This window comes from Balaenoptera physalus (genome assembly GCF_965194825.1).
Source record: "Balaenoptera physalus genome assembly, chromosome: 2".
Classification (NCBI taxonomy): domain Eukaryota; kingdom Metazoa; phylum Chordata; class Mammalia; order Artiodactyla; family Balaenopteridae; genus Balaenoptera; species Balaenoptera physalus.
In genome coordinates this window covers 119,064,491-119,087,475 of record NC_138883.1, presented here as the reverse complement: position 1 = coordinate 119,087,475, position 22,985 = coordinate 119,064,491, and the positions used below count along the sequence as shown (strand labels likewise).

The following is a 22,985-nucleotide window of genomic DNA, read 5'->3' as shown; positions in this document are numbered from 1 at the left end:
AAGTTACCCTGAAAAACCTTACTCATGAGACTGATTGGTAATCTTGAATGGTCTTTTTGGGATTTCGTTGTAGTGGTTGTTACTGTTTGTAACATCTTAGTAATTCATGAAAGTTCAGGGGAAACTGTCTGTAAGGTTGCCTCCTATTAGGTCCCTCTGGTGTGGGGGCTGGGGGCCAGTAGTCCTAAGTAAAGCACACTGGTGGTGGTACAAGTATTAAGTACTGCTTAGCCATCATTTATTGGATGTTTGTTGCGTGTCTGGCATCGTGCTAAATCCTTTACGTGGATTGTACTGTTAAATCCAGAAAACAACCTTATGAGAGTAGGTGGTGTTATCCCTGTTTTACCTATAAGGACACAGAGTTTTATATGGCTATGGTATGGCAGAGCCAGGATTGAAATCCAAGGAGTTTGACTTCTTCTACCTTATACTCCTGACAGCTATTCTGTTCTGGTTGGGGTCCTGAGCATACTTTGTCTTTTTCTTTAGCTTGATGTAGTTTTAGAGACCAATCTGGCAACGATCCGGGTTCTGGAAGCAATACAGAAGAAGCTTTCCCGCTTGTCTGCTGAGGAACAAGCCAAATTTCGCTTGGACAACACCCTCGGGGGCACATCAGAAGTCATCCATCGAAAAGCCCTCCAAAGGATATATGCTGATAAAGCAGCTGACATCATTGATGGTCTGAGGAAGAACCCCTCCATTGCCGTCCCAATTGTCCTTAAAAGGTACCTGAGTGAATATGCCCTTCATGCTTCAGTGTGCTTCTGGACAGATGTAGTGTCCATTAAATAAGTTTCTCCTTTTCGACTTGGTTATCCCATGAGACCTCCATTTCTCCCCAGCCCTGGTTGTAGGAAATCAGGTGGAGTGTCGGGTAGTGGAGCTTCCCGATGGGGTTCTGTGTTACCAACAGTAGAGAACAAACCTTTAAAGTCCATAGTGGAATGCTCTGTGTGTTTGAGGTAATATTTTAAAATAGAGAAAAGAACAAAGAAGAAAACAGCCACCCATGTTCCTGCCACTCAGTACTAACCAATGTTCACATCTTTGTTTTTTAATAAGAAAAATCACTTTGTCTTTGTAAAATTGATATGTGTTATTTAAAAAGACTTACTAGCTTGCCATTTTTACCAAGAATGTCTTCTTTCTCCTAACAAAACTTCAGCCTGAGGTATAGAGGGGCTGTTGAACCCACCTAGGTATCAAGGCTAGGTATCAAGGAGGAGGCCAAGGCTGAGGCCCAGGCTCCTCCCAGCACATGGCACTGTGTACTACACTATGAATCCCAGCTGAGATTCATAGGGGCCTCCTTCTGTATCACCTGGTGAAACCTGCTGCACAGTGCACAAGTGCCCAGATTTTATTGTTCCTCCCTAGTGTTCTCCTCAAGAGCTGGCACAAGCTGTTCCTCTCCTTGCCAGTAGCATTTAACTTTTGTCTTTGAGATGGAGGATATTCTTCAGTTCTAGTGCTGGTTTTGATCTTACTCTCCTCTCTTCTAGAGTATCAGGATCAGTTGTTCTCATTAGAATTTACAAACTGTGTCCAGAGGAACATTATTGTGCAAGTTCTCTGCTCTTAGACTTTTGCATTTACATTAGCATAATAAACGTTCTCAGAAGTCCTATAGCAAAGAAACTTGTTTCAGTTTGTTTTAGGTGGCCAAGGAAGAGAACCTCCTTTTCTAGGGTATTCTGTGGAATATTGTTTGAGAAATAACTATTCTTGGCAAGATTTCTGACTTTGGGACAAATTACTTCCCCAAAGTAAGTCCTGAATGAGTAATTTTCTCATGTATCAGAGTTGAAGACTGGTTTGAATAAAATTTACCCCAAAGTTGCCAACAGTTTTGACAGATCTGCTATATCTTTTGACCTTCGAAATAAAATAAACTTGACATATTTCTTACTTCTAAACCCGTATGAGATTAGGTGCTGTTATCCTTATTTTACTGATAAGGAAACAGTCTTATATGGCTAATATGGCAGAGCCAGGATTCCAGTGCAGGATTCCAATATGACTCCCTACCTTAAAATTCCCTCATCTGGATTCCCATGTCTTGTTGTTTCCACCTTCCTCCCCACTAGGTTGAAGATGAAAGAGGAAGAATGGCGAGAAGCTCAGAGAGGCTTTAACAAGGTGTGGAGAGAGCAAAATGAGAAATACTACTTGAAATCTCTGGACCACCAAGGCATCAACTTTAAACAAAATGACACCAAGGTGCTGAGGTCTAAGAGCTTACTCAACGAGATTGAGAGTATCTATGATGAGGTGAGCTGGAGGTCTCTACATCTGTGAGAAGTCCCCAGCCTGTATGTTCAGCATAGCTTTTACTGCTGCACATTACCTTTGTTATATGAACGTGAGACCCTCCAAAACTTGTTGATTCTTGCTCCATAGCATAGACTTCTATTCCTGATTCTACCATTTTAAATCTAAGCCTCACTGAGCTGTTTTACTAGTTTCCCATCCTGGTTTCAGTTCATGCCCAGTACCCCCATCTCCCACTTCTCTCCCTATCTGTTTCCTTCCAACAGTACCTTATATTCCTTCGTGTAGCCCATCTCAACTTCCCACAGCTTAAAATACTATCATTGATCCCCAGACTTTTTTTTTTTTTGGCCGCACTGTGTGGCTTGTGGGATTTTAGTTCCTCGAAGCTGGGCCCTCCACACTGAGAGTGCGGAGTCCTAACCACTGGACCGCCAGAGAACTCCCCCGAGACTCTTCCTAATCCTTGTTTATTCGGCATCCTTACCAGGATTATATAGAGTACTGGGAGCTAGGATACAGAGATGAATAAGAAATTAATCCTGCTTTCTTTGAGCTCACAGTCTTAGGGGATGATTAGAAACAAATACAGTGTGATTGAGAATTCCTAGAAGTGGTGTGATCTTGAATTTGAAAAAACTTTGTATTATGAAACTATCAAACATACACAAAAGGGGAGAGAATAGTAAAATGAGCTCTTACATAAACTTAATCACCTCTATTTTGCCAATTTTGTTGTATCTGCCACCTTCCACACTCCCACCCCAGAAGGATTTTAAAGTAAATCCTAGACTTCATATCGTATCCTCCATAAATACTAATCCGGAATTTTAAAAGATGGTCCTAGTTCTGTCCCATTGTCTCTTATGAGTCTTCAGTGTCTGGAAGGCACCAATCATTTTGGTATCAAACCACAACTCGCACACTGTCTTTTTGTTTCTGGAAGTTTTGGATTGAAAAATAATGGCCACTGTGGTTAGTAGAAAGTACTGCTGGTGTAGTCTCATAGGTCTGTTTGTTGTTTCTGTAGGTATGTCGCATAATACTTTGTCTCTCTCTCCTGTTAGAGGCAAGAGCAGGCTACGGAAGAAAATGCTGGTGTACCTGTTGGCCCACATCTCTCACTTGCCTATGAAGACAAACAGATTCTGGAAGATGCTGCTGCTCTGATTATCCACCATGTGAAGAGGCAGACAGGCATTCAGAAGGAGGACAAATATAAAATCAAGCAAATCATGCATCATTTTATTCCAGATCTGCTCTTTGCTCAGAGAGGTGATCTCTCAGATGTGGAGGAAGAGGAAGAAGAAGAGATGGATGTAGATGAAGCCACAGGGGCGGCTAAGAAGCACAATGGTGTTGGGGGCAGTCCCCCTAAGTCCAAGCTACTGTTTAGTAACACAGCAGCTCAGAAGTTAAGAGGGATGGATGAAGTATACAACCTCTTCTATGTTAATAATAACTGGTATATCTTTATGCGACTGCACCAGATACTCTGCTTGAGGCTGCTGCGGATTTGTTCCCAAGCTGAACGGCAAATTGAAGAAGAAAACCGAGAGAGAGAGTGGGAACGGGAAGTGTTGGGCATAAAGCGAGACAAGAGTGACAGCCCCGCCATCCAGCTACGTCTCAAAGAACCTAGTGAGTGCTTAGATTGTCGGTCTACAGAAGATGTGAGGGATTGGGGACCTCAGGGCCTAGTTAGACTCAGGACTGCTTTCTTTTATACATAGAGCACAGGCAGGCCTTAGAGGCTGGCTAGGTTCAAATCCTAGCACCGCAGTTTACTGGTTGTGTGACCTTACTTAAACTCTGTGAACCTGTTTATCTGTAAAATGGAGGTACTACTTGTCTCTTGGGGTTGTTGGGACAATTGGAGGAATATATGCGAAGCACCCTGTGCACTGCTTGGATCATGGACACTCAGTAGCTGGTACTATGGACACCAGGGAAGTGGGTGTCAGTTACTGTCAGTTTCCCAAATGGCAGATCTCTGGGTTATTGCAAAGTGTTTGAAAGGACAGAGACGTGACTCAAACATCATAGTTGGTTTCACTCCATGACAGAACATAAATTCCTAGTTGTTCATGCCTGAGACAGATGCAGAAGAGGAGATGGGGACTCAAGAGATGGTTTGAGACAGCAGAACAGGCAGAACAGGAATGAAGATAGAAGACTCAGGAAAAGGAAAATAAATGAGGATTAAGGAAGCCACCATATCCTCTAAGTAATTCTATGCTGCTTGCTTCTAGATATCTCTTCAGGTCATAAGTTAGGTACTTAAGCTGTGAGCCAAAAGCTTTTTTGTGAAGACTTTCTTGTGTGCTCTTTAGGAAATAGCCAATCTTTGGAGTGAATTATCCTTTCTTTTCTTTTCTTTTTTTTAAAAAAAACTGTTATTGGTGTAAGAAGCCCATTTGAAGCCCTGGCCTTCTATCTGTTGAAGAGCTAATGAACCTGGGAATTAATTCTAAAAGCCTTTATCTGGATTAATACTAGCTTGAGAGACTTCAGTATAGTGATTCCATCTGCTTGGGTAGAAATGAGACAGAAGATGGCCTAATCCTGGCTTGACCATTGACTTAACCTGGTTTGAGGCTTACAGTTTGTTCTTGAGTAATAATGTCAAGCCTCACACTGATCGTGGGTCATGTGGTTTGCTGCGCTAATAGCGCTCAAAGCTTTATTCCGACATGAAAGCATTTTTTCACGGCAGTAGCACAGCCCGTTCCTATGCTGTGGATCTGAACAAGGTAATGTTCTGTAATGAAACTCAAGCCAGTTGCTTCTTTTAAACAGTAGTTGTCCTGTTTAACCTGTCTTGAATGAATCCATCACACTTGAGATAAATGCAAATGGACTCAGCTTTTGCTCTCAGCCTTTTTTCCCCTATATTTTACAAAGAGGTAACTAAATGTCAAAGACAAAGAGTTCTTGTTGTAATTTTTTTTCATTTCAGTGAACTTTTTATTGAAGTGCAACACATATACAGAAAAGTATACACATCCGAATTGTGTAGCTCAGCGAATTTTTACAAAGCAAACACACCTGATAAGCAGCACCCTGATCAAGAAACAGAACATAACCAGTAGCCCCGTCGTGCCACAGTCTTGATTGCCAGCGCTGGAGATCAGAGTTGCCTGTTTTTGAGCTTTATGTAAATGGGTCTTATTTTAGTAAACTAAAGGCGGAGTCCTTTCACCTTTCCTTGTGCACTCTGCTAGTTGCCAGACGTCTCTGTAACAACTGATAAGATTCCAGCTGGTGGTTGAAGTGATTCATATGCAGCAAGTACAGATCATTTAATGTAATTTGTGAAGTACAATATTGGGAATCCATTTTTAAACAAAAGGACTTTGACAAATGCAGGTCACTTCATTATTCATAGAGGATTTAATTTGCACTCCTCTTTTTCTGTTCCCGAGGGGTTTCCCAGTGCTAGAGTATGGTTCCGTCTGCCTTTTCTCTTCAGCCCTTGATGCTCCGTTGAAAGAGCTGTATGAGCAGGCGATCCATGTGAGGGATGCCCTTTGCAGGCTGCGAGAGCAGGTTCCTCTCTTAGCAGGGGAGCCAAGAACTTTTTGAAGAAACTTCTTCCCTGGGATGTTTTGCTCTCCTGTCACGCATAGTCAGGCCATACTGTAAATCAGTGTTTTTCAGGCACGGTCAGTCGGGGTGTTAGAAGCCGCTGTTAAAGTTGCATAGCCACTCTCCTTTAATAGACAGTGCTGGGGGTTGTAGCCACCTGTCAGATCCCATCTCTCTGCAGCAGACTAAACACCTAGGGTTTGTTCTGTTAAGTGCTCTTTAGGCCAGCTGTGGGATTTGCCCTGCCTTCTCTTCCGATCTTTTCTTAGCAGGGTAAGGCCTCATCTCTCCCATCTCTCCCACAGTGGATGTTGATGTAGAAGATTATTACCCAGCTTTCCTGGATATGGTGCGGAGCCTGCTGGATGGCAACATAGACTCTTCACAGTATGAAGATTCACTGAGAGAGATGTTTACCATTCATGCCTACATTGCCTTTACCATGGACAAACTCATCCAGAGCATTGTCAGACAGGTGAGGGCATGGCGGAGGCTAGGGTTGGTGAGGGAGAAAGTCTACAGATGGATTCAGGAAAGAGAAAAGGCAAGATTTCTGTTGGGAAAGGAAAGTCAGTTTCCTCATATAATGATGTTTATGAACTCATGGTTCTGTAGAGGGGAGGGAGAGGTTAATGTGATGTGATGTCGGATTTCTCCTGTTAACAGAGTGGGAGTACTTCAGCCATGTGGTTGACTCCTTTGCTTTGCTCAGTGGGCCCTGGGAGTATGAGCCTACCTGAGACCTGATGTTTTACCCCTAGCACTGGTCCTGACCCCCTGCCCTACCCTCCCAGCTCTTACGTCGGGTACCAGGCGTGAGCTCAGTTTCCTCTTCCGTAGGTGTTGGTAATTCTATGGACTTTCCTTATTTAACATTTTTTTTTACAGGAAGGGTTTCATACAACATCTTTTATAATACTCTGTCCACCTCACTATCTGAGATTCCCTTTGAGTTAGATTTGTAGTTGCTTTTGTGGTTTATTCTTGTGGCACCCTGGGAGTTTGTAAATATGTTGTTCTTTACAACAATAATTTTACAGCAAATAACATGTAATAGGTTTCCATTCCTTTGTCTTTAGTTCTGAACTTTTGAAAGGATCAGAGTCTGTTGTTAGTGCACCACTTTCTTTAAAGTGAAAACTTTTAAAAAGAAAATTCTAGAGTCCACACCACTACTATGGAAAGAAAAGCTTGTTGCTCAGTGTTTTCCTCAGATAAAATATGGAATCCTTCACAAAGTACTCATGCTTTTGCCTTGAATTTAGAAGGATGCATGGCTCTGCACCCCTCTCACAGGGTCTACTCAGAGTCAAGGAATGTTGCTTCACATGACTGAATCTTGGCATCTTCACAAAAGTTGTCAGGCAGAGAGCTGAAAGTTGAAGAGGTTATTAGGCCTTCCCTTAAGGGGTCTTTATGGTGATGGACAGAAATCTTTACATGTATACAATCAGCTAGGGTCATAATTTTTGAGAGACTAATGCCTGTTAATGTCCCCTAGATTTACATAAAAGACTTCAGTTACCATGTGCTTATGTTTCTGTTTACAAGTTTGCTGTTGCTACAGCTAGAAGTAAAGTCTTTCATACTACCAGTACAACTTTAAAAATCTAATACAACCAGCTTATTTTTTTTTTTTATAAGCCCAAGGTTGGTTTTCTAAACAATAGATGCAATTAATCCATTTACTAGAAGCACCTGGTTATGATTTTGAGTCAATAATATGTAAGGTCCAATCTTTTTTTATGGAGACAGGTTTTATCCAGAAATCTGAATCCAGTGTTTTTAAAACATGTTTATGCTCCTCAGCTTAACTCCTGAATTGGAGGCATAACATTTCTTACTCTCCTTATCTCCTTTGCTGTTCTCCCAGAGTTCATTGCTGACTGGAGGTGGAACATATATTTCAAGGTCAAACCATATATTTATCTTACTTTTCTAGACTAGTTTAAGAGGGGTTTGTCTTAAGAATACAATAGGCAGTCTCACAGACATCTGGCGTGGGACTCAAAATATGGCCAGACCATCTGGGGTTAGACTGGGGAGGTTTTTTTCCCCTCTCCTGCATGCCTCCTTTCTGGACATCTCCCCCATCCTCATGCTTCTCTCTTCAGATGAACACTCAGCACGTACTCAAGGCTTCTCCAGCACCTGAGGCTTTCACTTGCCATGGCAGTGCCTCTGGCCCTGGCATTACCAAACTTTCCATCCAGGTGCTCCTCTGTAAAAAGTCTATCAGACACACTCATTGTGTCATTTCAATTTAGCAGGAGAGAGAATCTGACCAGCCTAGCGTGGGGTTGAGAGTTGCCTAGTTGTCCCTGGATTTATAATGCTGCCCTTTCCAAAGACTAGAAGGGGCCAGATATCCAAGAAGAGGGTGTGGATAGGAAGTCGGTGACGTGGTCTCCTTTTACAGGAAGGTATAAAGAAGAAGTATCTACATGATAGAGACCATGCTTTGGACATGCATTGCTTTTTTTCTCTCTTAAACACTGTATTTTAAGCTTTCCCCCGTATTATCAAGTTATCATAAGCATTATTTTAATGGTCACATTAAAAGCCGTTGTATAGACTAATTGTAATTTAACCATCTCCAGTTGCTGGCCTTTCTGCCACCATCAGGTCACTCACTCTTCTGACCTTGCACCTTGTCCATTTATCTACAAATACACATACTTGTCATTTAAGAGTTTTTTAAATGTTAAAAATAAGTAGTTGTCATAGTTACTAGCACTTCAAAAAGAGGGTATCTTCCTAAAAATAGAATGGCTTAGTGGTTATGAGAATTTTAAAGTAAAATAGACAAATTGATACTGCAATTAACATTTTGCTTTCTTGTATCTGTTTTTCACATTCTCTGGCATTTTAATGGGTAAAGTTTCATTTGAGAGAATTTTTATTTCACAGTAGATACATCGTCATGACCTATGAGAATAGAATCTCTGAAAGATTCAACTTTCTAGTCATCAGATAGTTTAATAAGATAGCTGCAGAAGTTACCAGTAGTCAGTCATGATTGACCTGTGTTGAAAATGAGTTAATTTACGTACAGTTTTAAATACTATACTTTTATTATCAGATGTGGAAAAATAGGGGGTGTGTTAGAAAGAATATTAGTCCTAACTCACCTCCTTCAGCTGAGCACCCATGACAGATTAATTCAGTAACAGCTTCCTCGATGCCTGTTGAGTTTCAGACTTTGTACCAGGGCTGTGAATGTAGACATGAATCTTGCCTTCATGGTTCTTCAAAGTCCCTCTCCTCACCTTAGCACACAAGAGTTTTCTTACCTAACATGTAAATTTGTCTCATATATCAATATAATAGGGCACCCTTCTCCAGCCTGCTTCCCAGGGTAGTTGTGTGGATCAACTGAGAATACGTGTGAAAGGAAATTGTAAATGGTAAAGAAGTGCCATAAAATTAGGAAGCCATGGACATTTTCTTTCATGTAAAAAAAATTTTTTTAACTTCCTGAGAACTTTAAATAAGCAGCACATTAACCTGAGTTGCTTATGGTTTTGCTTTTAAATATATATGAACATTTTATTCATGGACCAGAGATATGGTTGAAAATTTTGGCTTGGTTATTCTCCAAGAAAATAAGATAGTGGTTTTGTATGATTAATGTTCTAGAATTATCAACCAGAAAAACCTTTTTGAGCTGAGTGATTGGAACCACCAAAGGAAGGCTGAGTGTATGACAGGGAGAACTATATTTTTGGTTCCCTGACGACTTGCCTTTGCTTGATTCCAGCTGCAGCACATCGTGAGTGATGAGATCTGTGTACAAGTGACTGACCTGTACCTGGCAGAAAACAATAATGGGGCCACTGGAGGCCAGCTGAACACGCAGACCTCAAGGAGCCTCCTGGAGTCAACATATCAGAGGAAGGCTGAGCAGCTCATGTCAGATGAGAATTGCTTTAAGGTGAGAGGTACTCAGGTGGTCAGGGACCATGCTGACGACAGTGTGAGCTGTTGGAGCTCTCTCCACCAGAAGTCAAAGCCATACCAGGGTACTTTGACCCAGTGATTCCACTCCTAGACCGCCTTGGAGAGCCTGTGAACTCACTGGAAGAATTGCAAAAAACATGGAAAAGTGAAGTCTCTTGTGGGTAGTCTGTTTCTTGCCTTTTAAAAAAATTAACTCTTAACATATGATTTTTATAATTTTGTATTCTGCTGCTTCTTCTCTGAACATTTTTTTGGGTATTAAATGCTTTGTAAATATTATTGTTTAAAAGTGTAATCCATGATCATTGTAGAAAAGATAGAAAATGCAGAGAAAAGAAAACTAGTCACCTACAGTTCTTCCCAGAAATAATCATTGATGGCATTTCTAAACTTTTCTATACTTGTATATATTTTGAAAGATTATACTGGGCAAAATGTTCTGGAACTTATTTCGCTCAATTAGCAACACCTCTGGGTCTTCAGTATCTTCTTATGACTATTTGATATTTAATTTTATAGAAAATTACGCCTGTCTAGTTGGACATTTAGGTTGTTTCCGGTTTTCCACCATTATAATAGCTAATTAGAAAAGCCAATAGCTGGAAACAGTCTAGGTGTCCCACCCTTTATGGGAATGGTTAATGGCAGCCTATTGTGTGAATGCTGGATGGCATATTTTGCAGCTCTTAAAAGTTACTTATAAATGATAAAAATACTGAAACAAATAAAGGACACAAAATTATGTGTGTTATGATTGCATCTATGTAATAAACGTGTATAGTTGAACAAAGCCTGTATGTATTAATGTAAGGACAGGTTTAGGTGGCCCAGAATAAGGTTTGTAGTTGGCCTAGCAGAGAGAGCTAAGCTAAATAAAAGTTTGACCTTGGTGGGCATGGTCCATGTACTTTAATGATCTGACCCTCAAATTGTTCACTTAGTTGTCTGCTTCTACTTTCAGCTGTTTCTTTAGTTTCTGATCTATCACCTGTACTGTTGGCTTAATTTAGAATCAAAGACCTGGAAACGAGTTTTCTAGTTCAGTCACAGATCTAATGTTCTGCTGTCCGAGGACTTTCCCACTACAGAAGAGATTTCCTAAGCCTTTCAGAGTTTTTTTGTTTGTTTTTGTTTTTGTTTTTTAATTTTTATTTATTTATTATTTTTAGCTGTGTTGGGTCTTCGTTTCTGCGCGAGGGCTTTCTCTAGTTGCGGCGAATGGGGGCCACTCTTCATTGCGGTGCGCGGGCCTCTCACTGCCGTGGCCTCTGTTGTTGTGGAGCACAGGCTCCCGACGTGCAGGCTCAGTAGTTGTGGCTCACGGGCCGAGTTGCTCCGTGGCATGTGGGATCCTCCCAGACCAGGGCTCGAACCCATGTCCCCTGCATTGGCAGGCAGACTCTCAACCACTGCGCCACCAGGGAAGCCCCCCTTTCAGAGTTTTAAGTCTATAAATGTTTATTATGAGTTTAGTGGGTGTTTACTTTCATGGTGGACGGAATTATCACCCCCACCTACAATGAGTTAACAGTGTATTAAATTGTGTGGTGAGGGCCTATGAAGGAATGGGTAGACTCATCCTGTAGATAAGAATAGTTGTCAGAATAGCAGAGGGAATAGCAGGAACAGAAGGCTTGGTAACCAGGAAAATTGTGTCATCACAGTGACCTTTTTCTTTAAAATGTTTACATAGAGAAAAAAAGTCCATAGTATTAGCATTAAGCTAAGGATAAGCAGCCCTTCATATCCCCTGCCCAGTCCCACCTCCCGCCTCCTCTCCCTTCATTTTTTTTCTGTGCATATTCTACAGTGTTTTTTAAAAATTAGGCATGTTTAGCTCTCTGTATATCCATTCAGACCCTTTTCTGTGCATTTGCATATATCGACACATATGTTTATGTAGAAATAAATGATTAGATTTAGATTGGATTAGATAGCGTATTTTACATCTTGCTTTTTTTTTTTTTTTTTTACTTAATATGTCTTAGAATTTGCTCTATTTTGGTTTATATAGATCCAGCTCATTTTTTCAACTGCTGTGTCATACATAATAGTATGAATGTACCATAGTTTTTTGGGGGTTTTTTTTTGTTTGTTTTTGGGGTTTTTTTTGGCTATGCCACATGGCCTGTGGGATATTAGTTCCCCCACCAGGGATGGAACCCAGCCCCCAGCAGTGAAAGCGCCAAGTCCTTAACCACTGGACTGCCGGGGAATTCCCTGTACCATAGTTTTTTAAAAAATCATTGCCTTATGGGTAAACGTTTTAAACTATTTCCATTTTTTACTATCTCAAATAGTGCTTCATTGAACTGCATTTTGTTGTATTTGTATGCTTGCGTGCATGTGGTAGTGTTTGTTTAGGGTAGAGGCAGAGAAATGAAATTACTGGGTTAAATGGTATGCATATTTTAAAATTTAAACTTTAATGGATATTCCCATTTCGCTCTCCAAAGTGACTGGCTATACCAGTGTGCACTTTGATAAGCGCATTTATTTCCCCATTCTTAGTCAACACTTAGTATTATCAAACTTATTTTTGGCAATTAGATGATTAGAAAAATATTTTAATTCACATTTCCCTGTTTGCTACTGTTTCCTATTTTTCTCTTCTGTGTATGGCCTACTCGTATCCTTCACCTTTTGCGGGGGAGAGGGGTTGTAGTTCTTTTTATGTACTTTTTCAAATATGATTTTCTTTGTCATGATTTCTCTGAAATCAATTGTTCTTCCCCTATGTCCTGTCCTTCAGTGCTCAGCTGAGTGTCACTTCAGTGAAGTGAAATCTTTCTCATCTCACTGAGGGGGAATAACATATTGCGCATGTTTCTAGAATAGTACCTTTGTAGTTATTTTGTTGTAATGTAAATACAGCTATTTGTATCCCTTTTCCTTCACTAAATTGAGCTTCTCCAAGCTAGAAACCATGTTCTCTTCTGCGTGTGCCTCTGCCTAATAAATAGCAAACATTCAGTGACTATGTGTTAGTTGAATGAAGCCTAGGAGATTGGCAGAGGAGCCATGGAGAGGAGGTGGGGGTGTCCAAATGGTAGAGGATCTTCACAGCCATACTAAGGAAAAGGTATGAATTTTGTTGTGGTTGGCGAACAGCGAAGCATTTTTAAGGACTAAATATTCCACTGGATTTGAGCTTTCAGGAAGATTAGTAACGCTGAGTAAGGAGGAGGGGAGGAATCAGAGTCATGTTTACAACTGGAGGCAGTTACCAAATTTGGGTGATGGACGTGGGCAGTCTAATAATAAAGCTAGTCAAGACTTGGAGAGTGGTTGCAGAGGTCAGAGAGTTGGGGTGAACACATGGTAAAGGACCTAACAAGACAGGTGTCAGACAGGCGAGGAGCCTGCTGGGATGAAATTGAGCTCAGTTTTAGGCATGTAGAGGAGACTGTCTTCTCAATATTACTTTGAAGAGTGGTTTCTTTACAGCAGTGGGACAAATCTCGACACTCTAGGTCATTCATCCTAAATCCAGGGGGGTTTAGCAAACTCCTAGGAGCAGTTTTTTTCAAATCTGTTTTGGAAGTAACTATGTTTATATGTGTGTGTGTTATGTTCTTGTTACTTTTTAAATTTTACTAGCAAATAGGAATTTTTAAAGCTTCTCCAGAAGAACTGTGAACCAGAACTGGTTTCTGGTCCTCTTTGCTTACTGACTAGCTGTGTGGCCTTGAGAAATCAGAACTTTCTGAATTTTAGGTTTTTCCCTATGTAAAATGAAGAATGTTGAAATAAATGATTCTCAAGCTTTCTTCTAATCGCTGATCTTCACCATGTGATTCCAATAGTGATCTGGTCTGCAACGAGCCCTTAGGATAAGGGCATTGAGAATCCTGGGATTCCAAAAAGAGAGATCTGTGTGTCATCACCATTTGATACTTCTTTTGTGCAAAATGTGACTTGGTTTTGCCTCTCTCAGTGTACTGCTTTTAAATATGAATTTTTTAAAAAATCACACAAATAGTATTAGCAGAACTCAATTTCAAATATGATTGGTACCATTGCAGCAGATCACTTCTTATGTTGATGCTTTGTGTTCCTTACCTCATGGTATGTGTGATTTCTTGGGTAGTCTTTATTGTGGTGGAAATGTGATTGCTGTTTTCTGTTTGATGTTTTCCATTTCACTTTGGTATGAGAAGTTTCCTTTTTTTTTTAAACACTGTAGACTTGTTTACATCTTTGTATCAAGTCCCATAAATGGGATTATCAAGTGAAATGGCATTGACATTTTATGGTTCTGACTTCTGAGCACTCTTTCTGATATTGATTACTGTTTTAGCTAATGCAAGAAGTAAGAAACATGAAATGGTGCTTCTTGCTCTAACATTTCGTTTTGCTGGTAGCAAGATGGGACCTTTGCCTTTTTATCACCTGCTAAGCTTTTGAGTTATCTTCCTCATCTCTTAAATTGGAGCAAAAGTTTTTTTATAACTTTATTGCCTCCCCACCTCTCAACCCTTGAGAATCTAGTTACAGCTTTGGAGATGGTCTTTTGTTTACATTCAGGTTTCTTATTTGCAGCTTATGTTCATTCAGAGCCAAGGCCAGGTTCAGTTGACCATCGAGCTTTTGGACACGGAAGAGGAGAACTCGGATGACCCTGTAGAAGCAGAGGTATGGATGAGTATACTGGAGAAACTGGGGAGGGTATGTCTTGTTCTGAGAGTCTGCCCAGGGAGTGTCTTCTAGAAGCCCAGCCAGCGTTAGCCTGTTTAAGGGTCAGGACGTGATGTTTAAGTACAGGTCATTTCAGCCATGTCTTCAGCTGAAGAGAAGGACTGCCTGGTGGTAAGATATTTAGGATTGATGTCAGTCTCATCTAGCTTTCAGGAAATCCCTCTCCTCTGAGGAAATCTCATGGTTGGCAGCTTTCTTGTTTTTCTCCTAAAGCACAAGAAACAACAAATTAGGTGCCATCTGCCCAGTATCATCTTGACCCTTTGTGTCATGTTTACTTTTTATTGGGATAGATGGAGCCAGGAGTTCTCAACCCCACGGGGTAGACAGAGTGAGTTGGTTATCATAGCTGGGTCTAGCAGGTAATATTAATGAGAAATGCAAGCCACATGTGTGTATGATGCTGAGGGCATATGGAGGGGTGGAGACTGTTGTTTTATGGGAATATTGGCTCATGGTTGCCAAATCTTAAATTTTTTTTAAAAGAGATGCCAGAAATTTAGATTTTGATGTGAAAGATTCTGATTTTCAAACATTTGTCACTATACACTTTGTTCTTTAACAAAACCCTCTGTAGGGAAATAAAACTTGTCAGTGAGCCAGCTTCTAACCATTTATGACTTCTGGTAACTGTTAAGTATCTCAGAGAAACTTTAGGTTTTGTATTCTCACAGATTTTTTTAAGCTGTGTTTTAATACCAAGTAACAAGCATGTCATTATGGAAAGAGATTTTTTTGATCTTGAATTTAAGTATTTCAGACATTTTAGTCATAGAATTTGCTAGACAACCTGATGAGGTTGGAGTTCAGTTTTTGTGCTCTCTCCCCCACCCCCATTTTGTGTTTACAATCCCAGCGCTGGTCAGACTATGTGGAGCGATACATGAATTCTGATACTACCTCTCCTGAGCTTCGTGAGCATCTGGCACGGAAACCAGTATTTCTCCCACGGTGAGTGAACCAAGTCCTGTATCGGCAGCATAACACTTACGCACAGTCCAGGAACGAGGAGTTAGATGACTTTCAGTATCTTGGTTTTCACTTATTCTGTTGTTCTGTCTACTGAGGATGCTAATTCAGGGTTTGTATGGTTTTTACACCATGAGCTTACCTGGAGCATGTGCCACAGCATCAGGGAGGTAAGAGTTTTAGGAGTCAGTAGTAACTTCCCTTTAGGAATGTGTGTCAGAGTCTCCAAGGTTTGATGATTCTCTTGGAGGACTCAAGGACTCGGCATGTAGGCATACCCACAGTGATGGTTTACTGTAGCGAAAGGATACAAAGCTACATCAGCAAAGGGAGAAGGTGCCTGTGACAAAATCAGAGGACGCCAGGCGCAAGCTTCTAAGGGTCTGTGACTTCCACTGGAGGCACAAGGACACTCTTCATCCCTCCAGCAGCAAACTATGACAATATGTTTGAGATGCTGCCTACCAGAGAAGCTCATTGGAGACTTGGTCCTGGGGGTTTTATTGGGTGCTAGTCCTGCAGGCACCCTCTGCCTAGCTTGTACCAAAATTCCAGACTTCCAGAAGGAAAGCAGGTTTTCAGCATAAACCATTTATTTTGTACAAGCACTTTAGGTACAGTGAGGCACTCTTATCATTCAGGGAATGGGGGAAACTCTCCCAAAATCCAAGATCCCAGAACCCAGCCAAGGGACAACCTTGTAAGCAGGGTTTTCAAAGGATAGCAGTCTTAGGCCTGCTATGTTAACTCTCTTCACGGAATTTTAAAAATTTCCTCCCCATATATGGGCAAATTGTATGCTGGACCTCTATCTGAGGATGAAAACAGAGTTTCAGAAGTAGAAAATAGGTTTTGCTGTAGTAGATTGGCTTTCTTCCTTCCCCAAATTTTGCAAATTGAAATCTCATGTCTTACATTCCCAGAAAGGTATTATCCCAGTATTATTAGACTTAGTCCTAACTGGAACATGGAAAGGGGTGTGAACAGAAGGGCCCTGCCAGCTTCTTCCATTCAGTGAGTCATTTAACAGACTTCAAGCAGCTGCTCTGTGCCAGGCCCCTTTCTCAACAAAACAGGTTTAGTCTCCATGCTTTTTTTAAAAAAATTTATTTTATTTATTTATTTTTGGCTGCGTTGGGTCTTTGTTGCTACGCACGGGCTTTCTCTAGTTGCGGCGAGCGGGGGGCTGCTCTTCGTTGTGGTGCGTGGGCTTCTCATTGCAGTGGCTTCTCTTGTTGTGGAGCACGGGCTCTAGGCACGTGGGCTTCAGTAGTTGTGGCACGCAGGCTCAGTAGTTGTGGCTTGCGGGCTCTGGAGCGCAGGCTCAGTAGTTGTGGCGCATGGGCTTAGCTGCTCTGCAGCATGTGGGATCTTCCCGGGCCGGGCCAGGGCTCGAACCTGTGTCCCCTGCATTGGCAGGCGGATTCTTAACCACTGCGCCACCAGGGAAGTCCCTCCATGCTTATGGAACAGTACAAATAAACATAACATTGTATATTTCTCACCAGATTGGCAAAATTCTTAAAAAGATTTGTAATCTGTGTTATGGAGGGTGTGGGGAAGAGGGGAGGCACTTTGATATACTGTGGGGGGAAATATTGATACAATCATTCCAGGATCAGGGCAGTTAAAATGTATAGGACCTTTACCCTGCCTGGAACTTTCATTTTTAATAATTTGCTGTACAGCTATTACAGCTGAGGTTCTTTCTCAGTCTTTTTGTCTTTGAGACCCCTTACAGTCTTAGAGATTGAATACACCAAAAAACTTTTGTTTATGTGGATTATATCTAGTAATATTTACCACATTAGAAATTAAAACTGAAAAATGTTTACTATGTTTGTGAATTCATTAAAAACAATGCTAAATGCAGTCTGTGTTATCATAAGTAATATTTTAATGAAAAGCTACTTCAAAACAACAAATTAGTGAAGAGTGGCATTGCTTTACATTTTTGTAAATCTGTTTCATGTCTGGCTTAATAGAAGAACAGCTGGATTCTCATATCTGCTTCTATATTCATTCTGCTGCACTATTTTGTTTCGTCGAAATATGTGAAGAAAATCTGGCCTTACTGAAAAATGTAGCTGAGAAAAGTAGTATTTCCATATCCTTTCAAGATAATTGTGGATATTCTTTGATATGACAGCAGAACTGTCCAGTAGTAGTTTCTTAAAGGTTAGTTGCAGTATCAGTGAACTTTTCATGTGGTTATGTCAAAATCCATTGGTTTATCTTGTATTTTGAATTTTTTTCATGCATGGTTTTATAACTTCATGCAGTTGGTTATTTGGAAAATGTTAGTTCAGTAAGTTACGCAGACCTACCAAATGTTGACACGTCTTCATTTTACGTATTCCCACCCCCCACCCAGCTCCCCCCAGAAAAACACCACATTTATTAATATTGCCGTTGACCTCATCAGTCACATCTTTAAGTAGTGGGAAGTTGTCACACCTCATGCTGGCCAATACCAGTTTACCAAAATTCAAAGTTTTACTTGAAAGCTTAAATTTTATCATTGGCAACAAATGTGCTCCGTTGTTTTCCTGGAAGTACCAGTCTCCCTTGTTCATTTTTGAGAAAATATTTGCCAAATACCCCAGATTGGCTAGTCAGCTATTCTTTCAGGTAAAAATGGTGAACCATTTGCAGCTCAAGCAGTGCTCAAGTGCTTTCCTTCATGAATCCCATTGTACTTTGGCACACAAAGGTACTTTATGTTTAGTTCCCATTTCATCACCCAGTATATTAAAAAGATGTGAACTAAGGGTCTGGGATTTATCAATAATAAGAAATGTTACTGTTTCATTAAGGACATTCTTAAGTCAGACCAGCTTTCCTTTTTGAATTGCCAGTGTGTGGCCAGAGAAGAGTACAAAGATATCTAAGGACAGCTTGGTGCCATCACCAATTTGTTTTTTTTTTTTAGTAGTCACTATTATTTTTGCACTGCCAATGCTAATGTTAATACTGTTTTGGTTTTTTTTTAAGAAAGAAAGAAAGACAAATAATGTTTTAGTATTATTATGATAGTAGTTTTGATCTTACAACTTCCTAAAAAGCATCCTGGGTGCCCCCAGTAGTCCTTGGACCAAAGAACTGCTGTCCTACGGAAATGTATATACACAAAGATATTCACTGAAGCAATGTTTTTAATAGCAAAGTGTAGGAAACAGTAGAATTGTCTAGCTGACAACCTTTCTCTGCTTGTGTTGGAGGGAATTAAGCCTGCCAAGGCATCCACTGATGTGAATTACCTTCTTTCCTAGATGTGTAGAATAGCACTAGTTATGTACCATCTGTGGGAGAATTGAAAAAAATAGACATTTAAGTAATTTTCTGTGCTCTGTGGTTCAGATGAAGAACTTGATTAATTCCTGTTAAGGAATTGTTCAGTTAAGACACATTCCTCTGTAGCAGTTAAAGAGAATGACACAAATCTATGCGTAGTGAAATGAAAAAGTCTTCATGACATTAAGTGAAAAATTGAGAGAGACCTAGAAGATTTTAAATGAAAACTGCTAACAGTGGCTACCTCTGCCAAGGCAAGTGGGATTTCCAGATTTGGGGTAGGGGATAGTTGGCAATTTCTACTTTTTATTCTTTGTATCTCTGCCGTTGAAAAAAAATTTTTTTAAACAATAAAACCATTGGACATTTAAAAAAATGTATGTAATTAAAATTGTGATAAGTGCTGTGAAGGCAAATAATAAGGAAAGCTTTTGGGGCAGCCATGGGAACCTGCACCTGGAGGAGCTCTCATCCTGCAGGGCTTTGCTGCTTTGTAGGAATCTGCGGCGGATCCGGAAGTGTCAGCGTGGTCGAGAACAGCAGGAAAAGGAAGGGAAGGAAGGGAACAGCAAGAAGACCATGGAGAATGCGGATAGCCTGGATAAGCTGGAGTGTAGATTCAAGCTGAATTCCTATAAGATGGTGTATGTGATCAAGTCAGAGGACTACATGTATCGGAGGACCGCCTTGCTCCGAGCTCATCAGGTGAGAACCAGTAACTGGAATTTCTCCACACTTCTCCCTCCTCAGCCAGGACCAGGCCTGCCCCAGAGGCTTCTGGTTGTTTCTCTCCCTTTGTGAAAATCTCTTGGATTTGAGAATTGTTGAGTAAGGATGCCGTAACAAAGTCCCATAGACTGCATGGCTTAAACAACAGAAATTTATTGTCCTACAGTTATAGAGGCTGGAAGTCCAAGGTTGAAGTGTTGGCAGAGTTGCTTTGAACCTTCTGAGGGCTGTGAGGGAAAAACTATTCCTTGCCTTTCCTAGCCTCTGGTGGTTTGCTGGCAATCATTGGCATTGCTTGGCTTGCATATTTCTGCCTTCATTTTTACATGGCATTCTCCCTAAATGCGTGTCTGTGTCCAAATTTCCCCCTTTAAAGAATGCCAGCCATGTTGGATTATGGGTCCACCCTACAACAGACAGTATGAGCTCACCTTAGCTAATTACATCTGCAACAACGTTATTTCCAAATAACGTCACATTCTGGGGGGTGGAAGCTAGGATTTCAACATATGAATTTGTGGGGACACAATTCAGTTAATAACAGCTGGTGGCACCTTCCAGTGAAGCTACTCCTAGCATTTACATTTCAGGTAGTATTGCTTGTATGAATCCTGCCTGTTTTCACATGCTACCTGAATTGTGAAAGTCCTAGTGCAGTTATGGACCAAGGTATTGTGCCAGGCCCTGGGACTACAACCATGAGGTAGAGCAGATAAGGTAGTGTGATGATGTGCACTGCCAAGGAAACTAGGTGAAGTGATCAAGGGTAACTGGCAGGCAGGGCCCTGCTTTTGTTGGGGAAGACCTCTCTAAGGAGGTGATGCTTGAGGCCTGAACAATGACAAGGATCCAACCTGGTGCAGAGTTGGGGGTTGGTACTTTTTAGGCAAAGGAAACAAACAAGCACAAGGCTGGGAGGGAGGAAAGGACTTGGCATTTTCAAGAAACTAATAACATCAATGTGGCTTGCGCCATAGGGAAAGTGGGATGCATGAAGTTGGAAGGGTGGGCAGAGGCTACATTACTTAGTCTCATAGGCCACGGTTTGGATTTTGTTTGAGGTACATTGAGACATCGTTGACAAAGACCTAGACTGATGAGAGTGAGTTGAGGGCCCCAAGTTGGAAGGGCAGAGACCACTCGAAAGACTGCTTTCATTCATATGAGATGTGATGGCTACCCAGACTACCAGGGTTGTAGAGGAATTATAATTAGATTGGAGGGACTTCCCTGGTGGTCCAGGGGTTAAGATTCCACGCTTCCAATGCAAGAGGCTTGTGTTCGATCCCTGGTCGGGGAACTAGGATCCCATATGCTGCGTAGTGCAGCCAAAAAAAAAAAAAAGATTGGACATATAACTGTCTGAATGTGGTAATGTTTGGATGTAGGGAGGTTAAGAGAAAGGGGAACATTAAGGATGATGCCTGGTGGTTTTTGTTTTCTGGTTTTGTTTCTTTGCTCATTTTGCTTGAGTCAATGGGAAGTTTAGGGGTACATCTGTTAATAGGAAGGAGTTACCAGGTTTGGAAGGCAGATGAAAAGACTACAGAACATTCAAGTGGGAACCATAGGGTGGGCGATTTTTAATGTACTTCTCTCATGGTGCTCTGTGTTGTATGCCTGCATGTTTCTGATTCAAATGATTTGGGGAGCTGGGCAACACCTAATTTATCTTTGTATCCCCTTCTCTGCCTTGCTTGTGGGCACTAATAAATATTTACCGGATGTATAGGTAGGAACAAAAACCTCCACTGAAGATCTGCTATGCCCAGCTCTCTGCTGGGCAGGGTGGGGTAATAGCGGGAAGGGAGAGCGGGCTTTAAGCCCTTTACCTTGTTTTACTTAGAAGTGGATTGCCATGCTGACAGAAGTGACTAATGGCCTCAACTCAGTGTCTCACTCCGGGTACGAATCAGCCGGGTTGCTGGTTTAAAACTGCAGATTGATCAAGTCATTCTCTCCCCACCCCCTGCCCCGCCCCGCCCCACTACGTGATAATGATGCAGGAGGCTACAATCTGCCCAGACCCTGTGTTGGTATTTCTTTGGGAACTTTATGAATTCCAACTCCTTATGTGTTCTAGGTTCTTAATCTCTTTCAATTCTTTTCTTTAAACAGACTCCTAATTTTTTTTTTTTTTTTTGAACTTATCAGTGGTATCAGCACTGATAAGCCCACATCTTTCCTCTGGCACTTTAGGAGAAAATTGGGCTTTGTATTTGAAGGGTTTTTAGTCCTAGTTCATGGGGTTTTTTTTCTTCATTCTATTTTGCAGTCCCATGAGCGGGTAAGCAAGCGGCTACATCAGAGGTTCCAGGCCTGGGTAGATAAATGGACCAAGGAGCATGTGCCCCGTGAAATGGCAGCGGAGACCAGCAAGTGGCTCATGGGCGAGGGGCTGGAGGGCCTGGTGCCCTGCACCACCACCTGTGACACAGAGACCCTGCACTTTGTGAGCATTAACAAGTACCGTGTCAAATATGGCACCGTGTTCAAAGCCCCATAACTGCAGAGCCAGAGCAGATAACTTGAGGGGTGTGTGTGTGTTGGGGGGGGGCACGTGTACTCGCACACACCGAAGAAACAAGGAAGATGCCTTTCAAGCCTCACTGGGCCTCTCTGGGACATGGCCACCTGATCTGTGTGTGGCTGGTGCAACCTGGCACCAAGTGGGCTACATATAAGGAACGTGGATACCTTACAAAGCCGGAGCTGGAACTTTTCCCAGGGGTTTTGGGCATTACCCTGCCCTGGAGGGGAAGAAATCCATGCAAGCACAGGGACATGCAGTTTGCTTGCACACACCAGCAGAGCTAAGACTGGAGCCTCCTGGGGCCTGACCTTCAATGAGGGAACCGGATGCTGTTCACACCTTGATTGGAATGGGCGAGCATTGACTGACAGACTGGGGAAGGACTCAGTGCTTAGATGGATTGTAACTCTGATGGTCACTGCTCCTTTCCTCTTCCCCCCAAAAGGAAAAAAAACTGGATTGGATTTTTTTTTCCTGGTCACTTGAGCACATCTAGATCACCCATTAGATTTTCTCTGGGACCTGCAGTTTGGCTTTGGGATTGATCATCTTGTGGATTTGATTCCTGACGAATCCCTTGCTGCCCACCCGTTATTCTCTCCTCTGGTTCTCAACCTCAACAAGTTCAAATCAGTCGTCCTTTTTAGCTCCCGTGGAACTGTTTTGTACCTGCTTCTTTACTAGTCTACCCTAGTGCCATCCACCAGCTTTACTCTCACACACACACACACACACACACACACAGTTTTAACTTGGTTTTTCTTTTTTTTTTTGTAAATAATGTACATACTGTCAATTTTTTATTAAAAGAAATATGCTTTGATGTGCTAGCATAACTGCTCTAGCTTCTTGTGTACCATAGTTCTATGTGGCTTCAGATTTAGTACCTATGAACAGATGTACAAGACATTTATTACACTTTTTACCAAAGGGAGTT

The 22,985-nt window shown here is 41.5% G+C and overlaps 1 protein-coding gene across 7 annotated transcripts in view; it reads left to right on the top strand.

The window, feature by feature from the left end:
* SIN3A (SIN3 transcription regulator family member A) overlaps window positions 1-22,878 on the top strand; it is a 66,022-nt gene extending 43,144 nt beyond the window's left edge. For 6 of the 7 annotated variants that reach the window (XM_082452608.1, XM_082452611.1, XM_082452606.1 and 3 more), the window contains 9 exons: window positions 493-731; window positions 2,094-2,277; window positions 3,345-3,918; window positions 6,171-6,340; window positions 9,626-9,799; window positions 14,368-14,460; window positions 15,380-15,474; window positions 19,227-19,491; window positions 21,791-22,878. In XM_082452608.1, coding sequence (XP_082308734.1) covers window positions 493-731; window positions 2,094-2,277; window positions 3,345-3,918; window positions 6,171-6,340; window positions 9,626-9,799; window positions 14,368-14,460; window positions 15,380-15,474; window positions 19,227-19,491; window positions 21,791-22,021 — 2,025 coding nt within the window. In that variant the 3' untranslated portion in view covers window positions 22,022-22,878. The remainder of the gene's footprint in view (window positions 1-492; window positions 732-2,093; window positions 2,278-3,344; window positions 3,919-6,170; window positions 6,341-9,625; window positions 9,800-14,367; window positions 14,461-15,379; window positions 15,475-19,226; window positions 19,492-21,790) is intronic. The other variant, XM_082452609.1, reaches the window with a different exon arrangement.
* The last annotated feature ends 107 nt before the right edge of the window (window positions 22,879-22,985 follow it).